This window comes from Ursus maritimus, unplaced genomic scaffold, assembly GCF_017311325.1.
Source record: "Ursus maritimus isolate PB19 unplaced genomic scaffold, ASM1731132v1 scaffold_21, whole genome shotgun sequence".
Lineage (NCBI taxonomy): Eukaryota > Metazoa > Chordata > Mammalia > Carnivora > Ursidae > Ursus > Ursus maritimus.
Genome location: NW_024424564.1, coordinates 47,352,328 through 47,373,010, shown reverse-complemented (window position 1 = coordinate 47,373,010; position 20,683 = coordinate 47,352,328). Strand labels below are relative to the sequence as shown.

At 44.8% G+C, this 20,683-nt stretch overlaps 1 protein-coding gene across 1 annotated transcript in view; it reads left to right on the top strand.

Annotated features, from left to right (window-relative positions):
- Nucleotides 1–16,671, top strand: part of FAM227A (family with sequence similarity 227 member A) — a 76,322-nt gene extending 59,651 nt beyond the window's left edge. Inside the window, exons 14-16 of the mRNA XM_008705556.2 lie at nt 224–376; nt 8,669–8,809; nt 14,759–16,671. Coding sequence (XP_008703778.1) covers nt 224–376; nt 8,669–8,809; nt 14,759–14,846 — 382 coding nt within the window. The 3' untranslated portion in view covers nt 14,847–16,671. The remainder of the gene's footprint in view (nt 1–223; nt 377–8,668; nt 8,810–14,758) is intronic.
- Nucleotides 16,672–20,683: the final 4,012 nt, after the last annotated feature.

Below are 20,683 nucleotides of genomic sequence, written 5' to 3'. Positions count from 1 at the left end.
GCCGCTGGGGAGGATAGCCCCTTGCCTTCCCCAGTAGGTCACGGCCAGAGAGCAGGAGTCCTTACCTGCTCAGATTTCAGTGATCTGGTCCAGAAACAGGTCATTCTCCCTCCTCTGCCCTCTCCCCCCTCCCCCCTCCCCCATGCAGTAGGGCACCCTACTGGTAACGCTCAGAGTCAATACCAACTGACGGTGTGGGCCTTTCCTTGACGGCCGATGCCACTGAGTCCGTCCTGACATATGCTGAGATCATCGACCTGACCCTGAGCAACATGAAGAAGAGGAAGGACAACCTCCACCAACTGAACCGGCTGCACTGGAATGAACGGAATTATTTTGACGAGTACCTAAGAGGACTGCAAGAAAACTTCCTCAGGTACGTAAGGGGCTTAGGGAAGAGGCATTGTTTGAGCATCTGTCTGCTGTTGCACATGACAATTTTTAAAAAAATGCTTTTAAAGCTTTTAAGTAATCTCTACACCCAGGGTGGGGCTCAGACTCACAAACCCAAGATTAAGAGTTGCACGGTCCACTGACCAAGCTGGCCAGGCGTCCCTGCACACGACAATTTCTTTCTTTTTTTTTTTTTTAAAGATTTTATTTATTTGACAGAGAGAGAGACAGCCAGCGAGAGAGGGAACACAAGCAGGGGGAGTGGGAGAGGAAGAAGCAGGCTCATAGCGGAGGAGCCTGATGTGGGGCTCAATCCCAGAACGCCGGGATCACGCCCTGAGCCAAAGGCAGACGCCCAACGGCTGTGCCACCCAGGCGCCCCACGACAATTTCTTTTTTACATGCATTTTAAAGATTTACTTATTTTATTTTGAGAGAAAGCACAAGCAGGGGCGGGCGGTGCAGAGGGAGACAGGGAGAGAGAGAGAGAGAATCTTGAACAGACTCCCTGCTGAGTGTGGAGCCCGACGCGGGGCTCCAGCTCATAACCCCGAGATCCCGAGCTGAGCCAAAACCAAGAGTCGGACACTTAACCGACTGCGCCACCCAGGTGCCCCTGCACATGGTAAGTTTTAATTGGGGGCCGAGCTTTGGGATTCTCTTAAGCACATGTCTTGTGGTCAGAATGTAAACTCCACAATAACAGAGACCAGATCTTTCTTTTCAAATTATTTTTTTCTAACTACAAACACATTTATATTCAGTGAAAACACACAGACAAACCTGGAAAAGCACCTGGAGGTATACACTGCCAACATTTTTCTCTAAATCCTTCCAGCCTTTTCTCCTGGGCCCGTAGACTACTAAACAAAAGTAGTGGAGTCATACTGTCAGTCTGGTTTTTAGACTTTGTTTTCCCACTTAGCAGCGTATTATGGATATTTTCCTGTGCCTTCTGACTTTTTAAAATATTTTTATTTTATTTAGAAAATTTTCAGGCCTTCCGGAATCGTTGCAAGGATGGTGCACTGAACACCATATGCGCACACTGCGTTTACCAATTATCCACATTTTGCCACGTTTTCTTTCTCTCTCCGGTAATTAGGTCAAATTCAGATTTCCCCAGTGGTGCCCAAAATATCCTTTTTGGTTTTACTTGCTGCTCCAGGATCCAATCAAGGATTGGGAATTATATTTTGTTGTCGTATCTCTTTGGTGTCTTTTCACCGATGACAGTGCCCTGCCCCCACCTTCGTTATTATGCCCTTAATCAATTAATACATTATTAATTTTTTGAATAACATAGACTGTTTTGAAAAGCTCAAGTCACATTCTGGATTTTTCTGATTATTTCTTCGGGTAGCATTTAACGTATTCCAGAATCCCCTATATTTCTTGTAAACTGGACACTGGGGCGATACTAGATGCTTGATTGGATTCAGGGAAGATCTTTTTGCCGAGAACAGCTGATGATGTTGTGTATGCACACTGCGCTGCACCAGGAGACACTCAGTGTTGGGGCAGCCGGACAGGTGTCCCTGCCAGACCTCTCCACTGGAAGACCCCTGTTTTATGTGGTTAGTCTGTCATAAGTGGTGTGATTCTTTGAGACTGAATGAATCTGCTCTCCCCAAACCTTCGCCCTGTGGTTTTAGCATCCACTGATGGTCTTTGCCTGAATCAATTATTATAGTTGGGGTTGCAAAATAGTGATTTTTCTACTTCCACCATCCCTTCTCCATTTATTAGCTGGCACCTTTTTCTCTAAAGAAGAGCTCACCTTCTTCTTTTGCTCGGTATCTCTCTCCCATGTCGTCTCTGCCTGCTCCCATAACTCTCTCACGTGGACATCCTGGCTGCAAAAGCAGCTCAGGAAATATTTGGCAAAGAGAAACGAGATTTCCATGCCTGGACCAGCGCGGAACTGGCTGGGCACTTCATTACCCAAAATAACACTGGATTCGGTTAGCAAGGGAGAAAGGGGGAATTGTTGTTGGCAAGACATTGGAATCTGCCATCGTAGGAGAGAAAGAAAACAATGAACATATAGGTAACTGCTTTGTTTTACAAAGTGATACCGTTGAGTTATTTCCAAGTTATGATAACAGACACGCACAAAGGGGCGCCTGGGTGGCACAGCGGTTAAGCGTCTGCCTTCAGCTCAGGGCGTGATCCCGGCGTTATGGGATCGAGCCCCACGTCAGGCTCTTCCGCTATGAGCCTGTTTCTTCCTCTCTCACTCCCCCTGCTTGTGTTCCCTCTCTCGCTGGCTGTCTCTATCTCTGTCGAATAAATAAATAAAATCTTAAAAAAAAAAAACAAACACAGACACACACAAAAACCTGTTAGGCACCAGCCCCACAAAGATGCAGTTCAGCCTAAATGTTCATCAGGTGATTGGTTAATAAACTCTCATATGTGCGTGCTCTGCAACCAAGAAAAGTGGCCACGTCGACCTAATATTCTTATTTGATAAGGAAGGATGATCACAATATATTATTGGACCAAAAAAAAAAAAAACCCAAAAACCAAAAACCTCAGGATATAAAATAGTGTGCACAGTTATTTATCCCCATTTTACAGATGCCGAGGTCAAGGACAGAAACTTAGAGGGCCACCACATATGTGGGGAGGACAAAATATGGGGCCAAGGAGGAGGAGGGGCCACAGGGAAGGGAGAGCCTGCGCGAAAAGGCACACCAGCCATGAGGCTCAGGCAAGCAAGGGCTGAGGGAAGTCGTGATCCGCGGTGGGGGTGCCACATGCAGAAGCCTGGGGCTGAGACGGGTTTGGTGATTTGGCAGAGAGCGGTCTTAACAAGGCTGACGGCAGACACCAGAGCCTGGGACATGAGGGGGCATGAGGGCTCCCCATGGGTGAGTAACAGGGCTGTTTCAATGTAAAATGGAAGACTCCAGGCTGTGTGAAGGGGGGAGATTGGAAAGATGCAGGTGAGGGAGGAGAGGGTCAGGACTGTGGAAGGGAGAGGGCCCAGGAACAGTTCTTCTTCTTCTTCTTTTTTTTAAAATTTTATTTATTTATTTGAGAGAGAGAGTGCGCGCCTATGAGCACGGGGAGGGGCAGAGGGAGAGGGAGAAGCAGGCTGCCCCCTGAGCCACAAGCCAGATCCCAGGACCCTGAGATCATGACCAGAGCCAAACGCAGACGCTTAACCAACTGAGCCACCCAGGCACCCCCAAAGGAATTGTTCTTCAGGGCTCTTTGCTTCTGCCTCTGTTACTATGGTTCATTATGTTTCTTCTATATTTCACTCATTATTCCAGCAAATACTTTCAGCAACTTCTATGCACCAGGTAGTGTATTCTGTTTATAACATACATGTTTTGTAATGTCTGTCTCTCCCAGTAGTTGTAACAATTCTTGAAGGGGGGATCCTTGGAATGCCAGAGGCTTAGGGTTTTTTACTTACTGGCTGTGTGACATTGGACCAGTCATATACATCGCTGAGCTTCTGTTTCTTTGTTGGTTAAATGAAGATAGTATTTGCTACTTTGGAGAGTTGTACCGATCAAGTAAAATAAGGCACATAAAGCCGTTTATAGGACCAAGCCCATAGTAGGTAATTCTATCACTTAGAATTAGGTTTAGCTTCGAGTGACAGAAGAACTCAAAATGGTGGCAAGACAAGATGCAAATCTATTTTTATTATTTAAAAAGGAGTCCAAGAGATATGGCAGGTCACAGTGGCAGGGACCCAAGCCCCTTTTGTCTTATTTCTCTGTAATCCTTCGCCCATGATTCATCCTCATGGTCTAAGATAGCTGCTCTAGCTCCAGTCATTGGGTCCATATTCCAGCCAATAGAAAGGAAGATGAAGTCCGAAGAAATGCATTCCTCCTGTGAGTCACAAATAAACCTTCCATTTTTCATTCCATTGGCCAAAACTTAGCCCCCATAGTTACCTAGCTATGGCATGAGCAAGACGAAAATAATTTAAGGCTAATATTAAATTTATTCAAGATTAAGTCTACAGCATATATATTTCAGAAATATAGAAGGACATCCTTGTTTAATAAAGGCATCCTTATCAGGTGAATTATAGTATAGGTATTTTCAGTCAGTAGAAACTTTGTAATTATGTGTTTGCAATCTCATTGCTAAATATATCCACTTTTTATTGGATAAGGCATTATCGAGAAGCTCAGCATACCTTCTGTTAATAAAGCGATTCTCAGAATTTTGTCTACGAAAGAAAATGGTGCCCTTGAAACACCATCTGTGCTGGTAGGGGCACCTGGGTAGCTCAGCGGGTTAAGCACCTGACTCTTGATTTTGGCTCAGGTCATGATCTCAGGGTCCTGGGGTGGGGCCCTGCGTCATCGGGCTCCAAGCTCAGTGGGGACTCGGCTTGAGATTCTCTCTCTCCTTCTCCCCTGCCCCTCCCCCCCACCTCCTGCACTCTCACTCTCTCTCTAAAATAAATAATCTCAAAAAAAAAAAAAAAACACCAACCACAACCCCACATTTGTGCTGTTAGACATCAGGGCAGGGCTACCCTTGGGGAAGTAGGGTTTGACTGAGGGTACAGATGAGGGGGCTTCTGGGGAGCTGGCAGTGTTCCGTTTCTTGATCTGGGAGCTCGTTACATAGGTATGCTCAGTCCACGAAAACTCCTCGAGCTGCACGTTTCTAGTCTGTGAACTCTGGTATCTGTGTTCCAAAGGAACATACTAGGGAACTGCTTGTATTGGTGTATTCCTTTTCTTTGTAGATATTGTAATGGTTTTGTCATGTCGGGGGGCGCCTGGGTGTCTCAGTCAGTTGAACATCTGCCTTTGGCTCAGGTCATGATCTCAGGGTCCTGGGATCGAGCCCCACATAGGGCTCTCTGCTCAGTGGGAAGCCTGCTTCTCCCTCTGCCTGTGCCTGCCACTCCCCCTGCTTGTGTTCTCTCTCTCTGTCAACTGAATAAATAAAATCTTTAAAAATAAAGAAAGAATTAAAGAGTCATGTCTGAAGGAGATACCTAATGAAGTGTTTATGGATGAAATGACATGGTATCTAGGATTTGCTTTAACATCACCCATTTGGGGTGGTGAGGGGGTGCGAAAGGAGTAATGGATGATTCAAGATTAACCTTGTGTTGGTAACTACTGAAGCTAGATAATGGGTAAATGGTGTTGATTATGCAATTTTCTTTACTTTTATATATTTTTGGAAGTTTTTGTTTTGTTTTGTTTTTTTAATGGTGGCCATAACAAAAACAGAAGGTGACCAATGCCCATATGGAATATTACTTGCAGGTGGGCTAGGACTCCTTTGGGACCTCAGTTACCAGTTTATTTCCCAAACAGAACATATCACTTAGGAGCACTGGCTTTGAAGTTGGACAGACCAAAGCTCTGTCTCACTCTCTGAATGAATGATGTCCATCACTTAGCCTGTGTGAGGCTTGGATACCATCTGTAAAACAGGGACACTAATAGTACAGAGTACTTGTGGGTGAACAGAGATGTCTAGCTCCAAGCCGGGCTCAAGAGAAGTGCTCGGTAAATGCCGAGATAATACCTGTGACCCCATGCCATGGAAATTGCAGGGTCCAAAGGAGCATAGGACTTGGGGTTGAAAGTCTGCAGTTGGGGAGACCTGGAGCAGTGCCCCCTCAAAAAAAGTAATCCAGGGGCTCCTGGGTGGCTCAGTCAGTTAAGCGTCTGCCTTCTGCTCTGGTTGTGATCCGAGGCGCTCAGCTGAGTGGGGAGCATGCTTCTTCCTCTCCCTCTGCTGCTCCCCCTGCTTGTGCATGCTCTCTCTCTCGGTCAAATAAATAAATAAAATCTTTAAAAAAAAAAAAAAAGAAAAAAGAAAAGGCAATCCAGGGGCCCCTGCTGTAAGTGGAGGAAGAGCCTAGTTTACGTGTGTGGGTGAGGTATGTATCGAGGGAACAGGGTCTGTGGCTGCTGGAGAACTTCAGTGACATGTGGGTCCAGAGCCCGGATCCTCAAACTTGTCTCGGGGCAGAGCAGCCACAATTCAGAGTGCTCTTTGCAGAACTCCATGAAACGTTTCAACGTACGATTCTGTCACACGAACTAAAGATGCTTTTTCTAGTGGAAAATATGAGCCTAAGGCACGTGGGGGTTTCAACATCTCAAGAAATAACAATATAGGAAATATTATCAAGGAATTACATCAGTGTTTTTCCGTTAGAAAATGTGATCATCGGGGCGCCTGGGTGGCTCAGTCAGTGAAGCGTCTGCCTTCAGCTCAGATCATGAACCAGGGGTCCTGGGATCGAGCCCCACATCAGGCTCCCTGCTCAGCAGGGAGTCTGCTTCTCCCTCTTCCTCTGCCCCTCCCCCTGCTCATGCACTCTCTTGCTCACTCTCCCTCTCAAATAAATAAATACAATCTGAAAAAAAAAAAAGAAAAGAAAATGTGATCATAACAAGGACAGATGCAATTTGCTGCTGTTCTTTGCCTCTTTGTTGCAAGCAGAAACAGGCTCCCCAGCGTTAAGAAAAAGTTGTGGCAAAAGATCCCAAAGGTAATAATGTTGTGTCCACAGAATTTCTTCCTTTGACTTGGAAAAAGATGCCCATGGTTGAAATAACCATTGGTTTCGATACAGGCAGGTTGAGTCTGAGGACCCTGGGGAGGGTCCCCCAGGATCAGCCAAGAGGGTCCTTGGCTTGACGCAGGATAGAAATCAAATGCAAGAGAGAAAGTGAAAACAGAGTTTCCTGAATAGTACAAATGACAGGTAGAGAATAGTGGACAGAATGTCTGGGAGACTTGGAAAGGAAAGGAGAAGGAGTCTTGTCATTGCCTGGGGTTAGGGGTTTATATTGGAAAGGGGTCTAGGGTACTCGTTCCTCCAGGAGTCCAGGGTAGGGCCCAGTCAGAGGTGAGTGTCAGGTGAACAACAGGTGTTAGTCCATAAATTACTGAAGGTAGGGGTACTGATGCCAGTGTCAGCCTGGAACATGTTGGGATTAGCTCTTTTTAGACATTATTAGGTGTTTGGGGCCGAGGCCAATATTCAGAGAATGATTAACCATCTTGCTTGCCCCTTGAAGTGGGAACATAGCTTCTTTGGCTTATTCTGAAATGGGGCCGAGCAGAAAAACAGCGGAGACGGAGCCTTTCTAAAATGGAGTCCCTTCAGGGGCACCTGGGTGGCTCAGTTGAGTGTCAGGTCGTGATCTTGGGTAGTGGGATCGAGCCCTGCGTTGGGCTCCACGCTTAGCACGGAGTCTGCTTGTCCCTCTCTCTCTCTACTCCTCCCCCAACTTGCGCGCGTGCTCGCACTCTCTCAAACAAGCAAATAAATAAATAAAATCTTTAAAATAAATATATAAAATAAAAGAATAAAATAAAATGGAGTCCCTTCAGTTTCCCTACCTCTGTTCAGGCCGAGTTCAATGCTGGTTTTTTAATACCGGTCTCTCTGCATCCATCCTCCATCAGCAGAGAAGTATATGACAGGATCTTAATTCTCACAAATGCATTCTTATTGCTATTTTGTCTACCTTGAGTGCCCATAACCTGCTGCTTCATCAAGTCAATGTCTACTCACATTTCAAAAGGCAGCTGGTGGATCACCAAGTTGGCCATTCCCACTGTGTACCCTGTGCTTGTCTGAACACACTCCGCTGGGAACCGTCTTCTAGAAGAACAGCAGCAGCAGCTTCTGGCGCTACCTGAGCACGTCTTCCTGTACTTATTGTGGACCAGACACTGCCCTAAGCACCTGACCTGTGGTAACTCCATTAGGCCTCACCACAGCCGTGGGTTCTATTATCACCTTCAAAATTCAGCTTTCTTTCAGATCTTCTCTTTTTTTTTTTTTTTTAAGATTTATTTATTTGTCAGAGAGAGAGAGAGCGCGCGCACAAGCAGAGAGAGCGGCAGGCAGAGGGAGAAGCAGACCCCCCACCGAGCAGGGAGCCCAGTGCGGGACTTGATCCCAGGACCCCAGGATCATGACCTGAGCCGAAGGCATCCGCTTAGCCGACTGAGCCACCCAGGCGGCCCTCTTTCAGATTGTTGGTTTCTTCGCCTGTCCTCCCGAGTTGAGCATATGTTCCTTGAATTCCTTATTCCTCTCTGTGTCCCCAAGGACCGACATGCCCCCTAGCACACAGCCGGGGCTCCGGACTGAGTTGCTGCGATGTCGTCAGCTCTCTGGCTTCAGTCAGTTGCTCTGGAATGAATAAGTTTGTAAATATTTGTCTCTCTTTACATACGAACATAGGAGTGAAAAGATCATGCTGACTCTGCAGTATTTTTCCGTCTGTGCCTTTGTTCCCCACAGGGAGGTGAAGAATATCGATCGAAGAGCATTAGATAAAAAGAAGGCAAACCATATGTTCATCCCACCTTCCACCTTCATTGAGGAATCCCCTGACAAGAAATTTGGAGGAAGTCCTGAGAAGGCGACTGCATTTCTTTTAAGGTTTGTTCTAACAAAGACCATGGAAAAGTGGAAATATGAACACTGTCAGAATTTTTTTTTTTTTTTGTAGTTTAAGTAGGCTCCACACTGGGTATGGAGCACAACATGGGGCTCGAACTCACCACCCTGGGATTAAGACCTGAGCTGAGATCGAGAGTCAGACGCTTAACCGTCTAAGCCACCCAGGCACCCCTGTCAGTATTCTTTATTTAAAAATTTTTTAAATTTATTTTTTATTAACATAGAATGTATTTTTTTAAAGATTTTATTTATTTATTTGACAGAGAGGCAGCCAGCGAGAAAGGGAACACAAGCAGGGGGAGTGGGAGAGGAAGAAGCAGGCTCCCAGCGGAAGAGCCTGATGTGGGGCTGGATCCCAGAATGCTGAGATCACGCCCTGAGCCGAAGGCAGACGCTTAACGACTGTGCTACCCAGGCGCCCCATAACGTAGAATGTATTATTTTGTATTGTATGTTTCAGGGGCACAGGCCTGTGATTCATCGGTCTCACACAACACCCAGCACTCACCACAACACATACCCTCCCCCATGTCCATCACGCAGCCACCCTCTTTTTTTTTTAAAGATTATATTTATTGGGGTGCCTGGGTGGCTCAATCAGTTAAGTGTCTGCCTTCGGCTCAGGTCAGAATCCCAGGGTCCTGGGATCGAGCCCCATATCAGGCTCATTGCTCAGCGGGAGGCCTGCTTCTCCCTCTCCCTCTGCCTGCTGCTCCCCTTGCTCGTGCTCTCTCTCTGTCGAATGAATAAATAAAATCTTTAAAAAAAATAAAAATAAACACTTACATTCCTTTCAAAAAAAAACCTGAAAACCATTTTAAATGCTGTTTTATAATAATAATTATTATTACTTTATAATATTATCAAGGTGTAATTTACCATAAAATTTGCTCGTTTTAAGTATACAATTCAATTAATTTTAGCAAATTTACAAAGTTTGGCAACAATGCTACAATCCAGTTTTAGAACTTTTTCATCACCCCAGAAAGATCCCTCATGCTCAGTTGTAGTCAATCCCTGTTACCCTGTCCCTTTTTAATAACCTCCCTGGAAATAACCATTTAACATTGCCACTTTATTTCAAGGGTCGGATATTAGTCCCATGGTGATGTTAGTTTCAAAGGAGGCTGGGAAATGTAATTAAAAAAACAATCTGGGCTCATTGCCATCTTAAACAAAAACTGGCTCCATTGCTGAAGAAAACGGGAGAGCAGATGACGGATTGGTGACTAACCATCTCATCACAGATAGATGGTGTTATAGTCTCCATTTTAGAGAAGAAACCAAAGCTTAATGAGTTGAGAAATTTACCCAAGGAAACCTTCCAATCTTAAGTCTTCCAATTTTAATTTTCCTTTGAGCGAGAAGACCACAATTTTTTGATAATAGCAGTTTAGCTTGAGACCCACCTGTTTGAAACATGGAATCTTAAAGGATCAGTGGTGACTCATCGATCTATCAGAAACAATCTTTCTGATGTCCACCTTTGATTCTCAGAAATCTAAGCCAACGCAATTTAATTTGCCAACATTATTGTTGTTCCCTCAGACCTGACTATCTTCCAATTACTTCTTAATCTAACTAACTCCTCGCTGACCTTTAAAACCCAGCTCAGGCATCACCTTCAGGAACTCTCCCCTGACTTGCCTACTCAGGGTACCCATTATGTGCCCTGTGCTTTCCTGATCGTGCCCCACAGATCATAGCCTACTCAATCATAGAGTCCCTAGATGGAAGATTTGGCCTCAAGGAATCTTGCCCTGGGTGACCTTGATTTCCTGGGCGTAGGTCCAAATACTGGCACCCAGCAGTGCTTAGAAGGCGGATGAGGGGACCGTGCAATGTGTTCCAGCATTCTGCTCTGATTATTTGCTGTTGTCATTATTGGTTCCTTTGTAAACTTTTCCTTTCAATATCTATCAAGATTCCAGGGACACCTTTGAAGAAATCACACTGAATTTTTGAGCTGATTTTTATTAAGTGTTTTTTATTTCCCCCACAGGAGGGGAAAGGAGGAGAGGGAAAGACAGGCAAGACTGAAGTTGAACTGCTCTCCCTTGTCACTCTCAGACCCTGACTAATTCTCTCCCCTAGGACTGGGAAGCTCCTGCGGGAGCCCTGATATTTCTACCAGGTAGGGTAAAACAACAGGAGAAAAAGGAAAGTGTGGCCGAAGACCGAGAAACAGAAATAGCTATTCCCAGGATAGGGGAGATAGTCCATCATAGTTTTTCCGAGGCTGAGTGAAAAGCAGGAGTGCGGAGTTTTTGCTTGGGCCATTGCATTTACTCATGCATTTGCTCTTTTACCCATTATTTTATTTAAACTATTACAACTAACGATGTTAACCTAGACTATAATAATGGCTTTCGTTGTTAACTAAACAAGAAGCTGAACCCACGACAAACATCACCTCATTTTGACCTTTATTTTTTTTTTTTTTAAAGATTTATTTATTTATTTATTCGACAGAGATAGAGACAGCCAGTGAGAGAGGGAACACAAGCAGGGGGAGTGGGAGAGGAAGAATCAGGCTCATAGCGGAGGAGCCTGATGTGGGGCTCGATCCCAGAACGCCAGGATCACGCCCTGAGCCGAAGGCAGACGCTTAACTGCTGTGCCACCCAGGCGCCCCTCATTTTGACCTTTAAATAGCCATATGAGGCAGACAGTACCCACTGTATATTACACAGCAGCAAGCCCCGGTGAGAAGAGGTTTCAGGGGGAGAGAGCAAGAGAGAGAGAGAGCATGGACTGGGGGAGGGACCGAGGGAGAAGCAGGCTCCCCGCTGAGCAGGGAGCCCAACGTGGGCCTCAGTCCTGGAACTCTGGGATCATGACCTGAGCCAAAGACAGACGCTTCACTGACTGAGCCACCCAGGCATCCCCAAGAGTTTCACATTAAGAGAGGGCACAACCAGGATCCAAAAATGTCTCCCCAGACACTTCTTTCAGAAGTCACTAAGGACTGGTGCCCCCAGACTTTTCAGAGCCTGAAGAAGAGCAGACCTGCTCCTCCTGATGCAGATACTGGAAGGGGAATGGAGGGAAGTCGGCTTGGCCCTGTGCGAGGCATATCCATCGTCCCGTTCAAGTCTAGGTGAATTTTATTTTTCCTGTAGTTCAAAGGAGGCAGCTGAGGCTCGCTTGAGTCGAGGCCCAGGTTCCTCATGGGTCAACTGTACATGGGACCATTCTGGACTAAGGAGGTTTGGGGCAGACCCATTTTGGAGAAAGCATCTAGCCGTTATTTTACAGGATTACTGCTCTAGGGTGGAGGAAGAGGCAGGCAGGGCGTTTTCCTGAGCTCAGAGCCCTGATTCTCCCAATGTGCTGGAGACAGGACAGCCGGAAGTCGTGGTGCTCTTGGCAGAGGCCCATAAAAATATCACTGCTTTAAATTCTGGCACCCAAATAAAGGACTATTGAGTAGCATAAAATACGGATCTTCAGTATATCTGCAAACTTTGGTATCTTAAAGTAACACATAATATGTCAAGAAATTACAACTGGATTACAGATTAATTTTTTTCCCTTAATTATAACTTTTACTTATTGATTCATTTTATCACCTTGGGCAAGGGCACCCAGCAGAGTCATGCTGGCCAGGTCCTTACTCTGTTCTAAGCTTTAATCCCCACAGCACTCCCGTAAGATATGGGGTGGGGTTGTCCTCATTTTATCACGGGGAGCTGAGGCTCAGAGAGGTTTAGTGACTACTGACCAAGCTCTTGCCTTTAGTAGACAGAAGAGCCAGGATTTGAAACCAGCAGCCAGACTCAAGGGCCTGACCTACAGCCCATTTTTAAGAGAAGTGGTAAGAAGTAAACTTAGGGGCGCCTGGGTAGCGCAGCGGTTAAGCATCTGCCTTCGGCTCAGGGCGTGATCCTGGCGTTGTGGGATCGAGCCCCACATCAGGCTCCTCCGCTAGGAGCCTGCTTCTTCCTCTCCCATTCCCCCTGCTTGTGTTCCCTCTCTCGCTGGCTATCTCTGTCTCTGTCGAATAAATAAATAAAATCTTAAAAAAAAAAAAAAGAAGTAAACTTAATATGAAGAGAAGTTTTATCAATGTTTTTTCCTTTGATTAGAGAAACAGCCGCTGACACTGGAGTATGGCAGCATGGTTTGTACCCCACTGGTTTGGGCTATGAAATCTCTCCGGTTAAGAAGGGCTTATAAATACTGTTATTTCTGACATTCTAATATTTCAGAATGGAAGAAGAAAACAACTAATTCAGTTCATTTTAACAAGTATTCATTACTCTATCCTCTTCCTTAAATATGCTTTAGCCACTTTTTCATCTGGCCAACTCCTACCTGACCCTTAAAGCCCAGCATGGGCAGCACCACCTCCAGGAAGTCTCCCCAAACTGCCCTAGTGACTGCCTACTTTGTGTTCCGTGCTTTTGCAAGCTTGCTCCACTGAATATGACCTACTTTAGTGATGGAATTTTCTGTCTCCCTCTCTGTACTATAAGTCTCCCAAGTTCGAGGACCTCGTCTCATTCAGCATCAAATCTTTTGTACCTGCTTCAATGGCTTGCTCATAGTAAGGATTCAGTGAATTTTTGGTGAAGGAATTAATGCTTAGCTAATGTGTGTTTAGCATTCGGCTTCAATTCATTGCTTGTATAAAAAATTGATCACATTTTACTTTGCCTCTCTATACCAATGAAGTGGGGAATCAGTCCTCTTAAGAGATCACACTGATTTAAATTTCTTTTGCTTATATTAATACACATTCATCCTTTAAAAATTAAATAGAGAGGCAGCTCTGGGGTCAGATCACCTGGCTGTTAATCCCAGCTCCTCCATCCATTACTAGCTGTGTGACCGTGAGCCATTACTTAACTTCTCTATGTCTCAAGTTTCTTCATTTGTGAAATGGGAATGAAATAGTAGAGCATAAGTGGTTATGACGATTCAATGGGTTAACATTTGTAAAGCACTGAGAACAGTGTCTGATGCGAAGTAGTATATAAGTACGCATCAAATTAACTGATTAATGGGGCGCCTGGGTGGCTCAGTCGGTTGGGCATCTGTCTCTTAATTTTGGCTCAGGTCATGACCCCAGGGTCATGAGATACAGCCCCAGTGAGCTCCGCACACAGTGGGGTGTCTGCTTGAGATTCTCTCTCCCTCTACCCCTCCCCACCATGCACACATGCTCTCTCTCTCTCAAATAAATAAATAAATAAATCTTTTTAAAAATGTAACTGATTAACTATGAAAAGCATAATATAAGTGCTTATTAAATTAATTAGTTAATGGTTCAGCAAAGCTGGTTACATAAGATTGCACTCCTCAGGACCCCCTTTCCATTCCCCAGCAACACGTTTTCCACTTTCTTCACTGATTGTTTTGGTGTTTGCTTTCCTATTGCTGTCAAAAGATCATGGTCCTCCAGCTCCTTGATATTTCAGTGGTAGGCCTTGAGTTCTCACCAGGGAACACGAGGACTGGGCTCTGTCTCGTATGCACAACTTCCAATCCCATCCTCCCAGTGCGTTCCTCGTGTGGTGATTTGGTTTGGCTCACAAATCAGCACTGTGACACCATCAACACAATTGCCGTGAGCCACGGAGATTGCTATGGTTTTTTCTCTTTCTTGTAAAACTTTTTGCTACCCCTGGAACTAAGTTTCTCTCTCTTTTTGATCTGCCTGTTTTCTTGCCTTTTTTTTTTTCTCATGTACTTATCACAACTTATCTCCAAGTTCCCCTTGGTCATATAAATCTCCCCCCAGTACATTCAGACACATTACACAGTCTATCCATTTCACCTTCATTCCCCAGTCTTCTGACCAGTTTCACTCTGAGTGGTTGATTTTAGGCTGTTTATGTAACCCTGGAGACTCACTTCCTCATTCTCTTCTTCTCACTGGCCTTTTCATCTGTTTCTGTTTGTGTCTTTATGATTCATCCACAGGGAGGACATCAAGAAGTCAAAACCAACGCAGAAAAAGGAAGCCAGAAGCCAGCTTCCTTACCCCTCACCTTCTTGCTCACCTGAATGATGAATCTTTGTCCAAGAATTGGGACAACTTTTGCCTGAAGCCTGCCCGTGTTGTTGGGTTTCATCTAAAACAGAAACAACAAAACAAACAAAATAATGCCACAACACATTTAGTTGTTCCCAGTCCATGGGACAAAGAATATTAAAGTTCACTTCTACCCTGGGCCAAGGTCAGGATTTAAATCGAAGTTAAGTCACCTCATTCACTCATGCATTGACTTCCTAATTCTTTCACTCACTAATTAGTAGTAATACTATGGAAGGTATAATATTATTATACAACACAGTAATAGTAATCATAGGAGACATTAATTGAGTACTTAATGATGTGCTGAGTTCTCTGGTAAGTCCTGTTTAGACCTTATCTTGGTTAACCCTCCTAGTGGCTCCCCACAAGGTGAGTATTGTCACCTCCATTTCTCCCGGGAGGACACTGGGGTTTGGAGGGGTTGAGCAAGCCCTCTAGATGTCTATTTTCTACCATGCCTGCAGCAGTCCCTGAGGATACAGAGATGAATAAAGACGCATTCCCTGGCCTTAAGGCGCACACAGTCTGGAAGAGGGGGAAGGATGTAGGGGCCAATAAATACATTAATGCTTTGCTAGAAATCTGTGTGGAATCCAAGAGCCAAACGGAAAGTGACTTCCTTGAGACTCAGAGGTACAGGGGCCCATATGTGGAAGGAGCTGGGCTGATGGGTGTGGCTTTTATCACTAGGGGGTGACCTGGTCTGCGTTAGAGCAGTCTGCCTGGCAATGCCAAGTGGGAAGAAAACAAGCAGATGGCTATTTGCCTGAATCAAGAAGAAAATAAGTGCATTCTTGGGACCTCCAGTGTCTCCCACAGACATGTATATTCACTTGAATCGTCCCGGTGAAGAGATGGGGGAAGGGTGATAAGGAAGGAGTTCAAGCTTTGGCCCCAGAAAATTCAGGGCTTTGAGTCCCTACCCTTCCTCAAAATAGATGTCTGACTTTAGGCCTAGTAGCTGTGTGACTCGACCTTTTCTGAACTTGTTTTCTTGAATGCAGAAAGGGAATGCCTGCCTAGCGGTAGTGTTGTGATCATTAAATGAGATAATTTACGCGAAGTTCCTGCCGCATGGTATTTCACTTGGTCATTGCTACCAGCTATTGTTGTTGTCATTGCGGTTAAGAAACATACACTTCTCCTGAAACCAGGACATACGGAGCACTTGCCATGTGCAAGGCGCCATACAAAATACCCAGAGCTTTCTCACACCTTCCCTTCCCATTATTCAAATTACAGTTAGCTCTTTATTTACAGTTTCTCTAAGGAGCCACACTCTCTCCTATTTCTGGGCCTTTTGCCTGTTGCTGCTTCTGTACGTGAAAATCCCGTCTCCCTCTTCACTATGAAGTCCCAACATCACTCATTCCTTCTCCTCCTTCAGGACCCCACATAGACATCCTCTCCTTCGGGAAGCCTTCCCTGATACACACCACCAGCAAAGTTGGCCTATGGACCCCTCCTATGTGCTCCCACGGCCTTTCATGTCCCTCCCTCTTGGGAGCAGTTACCATAGTGCATATGATCGCCTGTCAGCCTATCTGTTTCTACTAGCCCCCTCCCAGAAGAAGGTCTCCTGGTTTTCTGGACCCAGGGCAAACCGCATTGCTGTCTTTCAGGACAATCCTTTGCACAGCTTGGGGCCAAGATCTCTGCACAGACCCCTTCTGGAAATTACTGAGGATTCCTAACCTTAGGCCCCTCAGGAAGTTCAAGATGAAAAGACCTGGGGCACCTGGGTGGCGCAGTCGTTAAGTGTCTGCCTTCAGCTCAGGGCGTGACCCCGGCGTTCCGGGATCGAGCCCCACATCGGGCTCCTGCGCTGGAAGCCTGCTTCTTCCTCTCCCACTCCCCCTGCTTGTGTTCTCTCTTGTTGGCTGTCTGTCTTTGTCAAATAAATAAATAAAAATCTAAAAAAAAAAAAAGAAAAAACCTGTCTCTGCTCTTTGTAACTATTAAAAGGGAAAATTATGGTGAGGAATACTTTGCCCTTTATAAGGGGAAGGGGGTAGAACGTTGCAGGGAACTAACATTTAAGAAGCATTTACTGTAATGGATAAAACAAGTGAGTAATTGTGTAATACTCCAGTTCTGTCATTCCCAGTGTTGCTGAGAACCAGCGTCCTCAGCTGCAGAAAGGAAATTCCGACGTTGAACTAGAAGAGACGAAGTTAAAATCCTACTGCCCTGATTTTGAACTGATGATGAATTAAGGATGTATTTTATGTTTAAAAACAAACAGTTGCCTGAGTAACCGAGAGATGGGTTGTCTAAAGAGGGGAGGGGAGGAGAGAATAGAAGGGGTTACAAAGAAGTCTGAAGAAACTTTTGGGGCGATGGATATGTTCACTCTCTTCATTGTTGTGGAAGGTTCTCAGGTGTAGACACATTTTAAAAATGTGCACTCTCTGGCATGTCACTTATACCTCAAGCTATTTAAAACAGAAACAAAAACCCTGTTTCCTAAGTCTGTCTGTTGAAACGACCTGGAAATAAAGACTGCAGTCGTGATGCCCAGACTGTGATCTTGAAATACTGTTTGCACTAAAAGAATTCAGGGATCCTTGAAGAAATGTCTGGTTCCCAGTCTAGGGCAAGGAAATCATGAGATGACTTGCGACACTAGGACAACAAAGAAGCTACTAAAGACAAGAGTCCTGTCAGAAAAAGTCAGGAGCCAACTTGGGATCTCATTGGCTAAAGATGGGCTAATTTAGGGGTACCTGGCTGGCTTGGCCGGTAGCGTATGCAACTCTTGATCTCAGGGTCATGAGTTCAAGCCCCACATTGCGCGTGGAGCTCACTTAAAAAAAAAAAAAGGTGGGGACAATTTAAGCATTGTAGTAATAGTAATTGCCATGGATTGAAGCACATCAAACACATTTTCACTTAGAGATTCATATTATTGCTTTAAAGAGATTAATCGGTCACCATTGAAAGACACTTGGGAACCAATTCATTATTCTGAAACCTGGTAAATACGGGAGGGAAAGTCAGCATTTATCATGCCATTTCCATACAAACCTTATGACCAGGTAACCAAACAGTAGATGAGGGCACGTTTCTCTTTTAGAAGTATTCCACTTAGGGGCGCCTGGGGGGCGCAGCGGTTAAGCGTCTGCCTTCGGCTCAGGGCGTGATCCCGGCGTTATGGAATCGAGCCCCACATCAGGCTCCTCCGCTGGGAGTCTGCTTCTTCCTCTCCCACTCCCCCTGCTTGTGTTCCCTCTCTCACTGGCTGTCTCTATCTGTGTTAAATAAATAAATAAAATCTTAAAAAAAAAAAAAGTATTCCACTTAATAAATTAAAATGAACAATAGAATTAAAGTATTACTATTTTGCGACCCCTAATGAATTAATCAATCTCGGTTGATCATCAACAGCTGCTAACATCCCCAAAAGATGAGAAGCCATTAAATGCCTCCTAATGGTAGACCACCTATAAAATAACCATTACCTAATAACCAAACTTGGATCTGATCTAGACTTTACATCCAACTACTGGAATAGGAAATACAGAGAACAGAGGAGATTATCACACCAGGATGCAATCAGCAAAATCCGGGCTCTGGAAAACTCCATTTTTAAATAAATGACTCCATTTTTTGGGGTGCCTGGGTGGCTCGGTCTGTTAAGTGTCTGCCTTTGGCTCAGATCATGATCCCGGAGTCCTGGAATCATGCCCTGAGTCAAGTCAGGCTCCCCACTCAGCGGGGAGTCTGTTTCTCCCTCTCCCTCTGCTCCTCCCCCCCCACTCATGTTTTCTCTCTCTCTCTTGCTCTCTCTCAAATAAACAAATAAAATCTTTAAAAAAAATGACTCCAGGGGTTCCTGGGTGGCACAGCGGTTAAGTATCTGCCTTCAGCTCAGGGCGTGATCCCAGCGTTATGGGATTAAGCCCCACATCAGGCTCCTCCGCTAGGAGCCTGCTTCTTCCTCTCCCACTCCCCCTGCTTGTGTTCCCTCTCTCGCTGGCTGTCTGTATCTCTGTCGAATAAATAAAATCTTTAAAAAAAAAAAAGACTCCATTTTTTTAAAACAAGTCACAAGGAAAAAAAGAAGCAAATCTATAGATTTTTCAAAAGAGGGTCGAAAGGCATCAGTCAGTTGCTCCATGTAGACATTTTTTGATCCCAGTTGAAACAAACTTTAAAAAATAGATAGCATTGATGGGACAGTTGACTATTTGAAGGCTGCCTATATATTTGATATTAAAAGTTATTAATTTTTAAGTGTGCTAATGGCATTATGATTCTGTTTTTAAAAAGAGTCCTTATCTTTTAGAGATCCATACTGAAATATTCACAGAAGAAATTATATGTCATATGGAATTTGCTTCAAAATAATATGAGAGGGCGTAAGTGGATGGAGATACAAGTGAAATAAGGTTGGCCATGTGTTGAAAGTGGTTGAAGAAGGGTGATGGAAATATTACATTATTTTACCTTTGAATATATTAGAAATTATCCATAATAAAACAATTCAAGGTTTTTACTATGAACTAAACACTTTTTTTAAAAGATTTTATTTTTAAGTAATCTGTACACCCAATGTGGGGCTTGTACCACAACCCCAAGATCCAAGAGTCACTCGCTCCACTGACTGAGCCCGCCAGGCACCCCTGAACTAAACACTTCTAAGCATATTTCCACATTATTTTATTGTCTTCTCACTATAGTTCTGTGAGTGAGGTACAATTTTCCCCATTTTCAAGAGGACTTTCTTGGCTGAAGCCACCCCTGGCTTTGACTTACCCAGTTCTCCTAGGTATTCTCCTTGGCCTCTCTCTTGCCCCCTTCAACGCATTCTTCACACAGCAGCCCAAATACTTCGCGTGTATTAACCCATTTAATTCTCACAGCAACTCAGTACTGTTACTACTGGTTTTCAGATGAAGAAATTGAGGCACAGAGGTTAAATAATTTCTCCAAGACGACACAGCTAGTAACTGGTTGATCTGTACTATGTAAGCCTGGCTTAGTGGCCACTCCTATGTGTGCTGAAACCATACTTACATAAACGGAAAATAAAATCACATGTATATACAAGGTCTGCCATATACTGGTTTAGTATATTGGTTAAGAGCATGGACGCTGGAGCCAGACTGTGAGCCTCAAGAAAGTTACTTAACCTTGTGGTACCTCAGTTCCCCCATCAGCAAATAGGGGTGATAATAGTTCCTACCTCATAGTGTCTTCGTGACCAGTGGTTGCCTTAATCTGTGGAAAGGAGGAAGTGCTGTAATTGTTGGCTGTCATCAGATGTTTCCTTTGGCTTCTCCCCTTCACTTCAGAGAGCTGCTTTCTCCCTAGCACCTTCTACCCAGCAGAACCACTTGCAGGTCCCTAAATAAGCCTCTGTGATTATGTTTTGGTGTCTATCTCCCCTACTAGACTCATGGCTCCTGAAGGGCAGAGACCTATCTTCATCTCCTTCTCCAGCAGAGAGCTGGGATCAAGCTGTGTTTGTTTATTTATTTTTAAAGATTTTATTTTATTTATTTGAGAGGGAAAGAGCGAGCACAAACAGGGGGAGTGGGAGAGGGAGAAGCAGGTTCCTCGCTGAGCACGGAGCCCGATGTGGGGCTCGATCCCACGACCCTGGGATCATGACCCAAGCCAAAGGCAGCTGCTTAACCGACTGAGCCAACCAGGCACCCCATCAAGCTGTGTTTAGTAAATGTTGGTTAAATAGCCTGTCAGGGGCATGCCTCTCTGGGCAGCTATGTATGAAGTTGGAAGTTTTTCAAATTTGGAAACAAATCTACATAAATGAGAAAGCCCCTGAATGACTGGTGTGTGTGTTG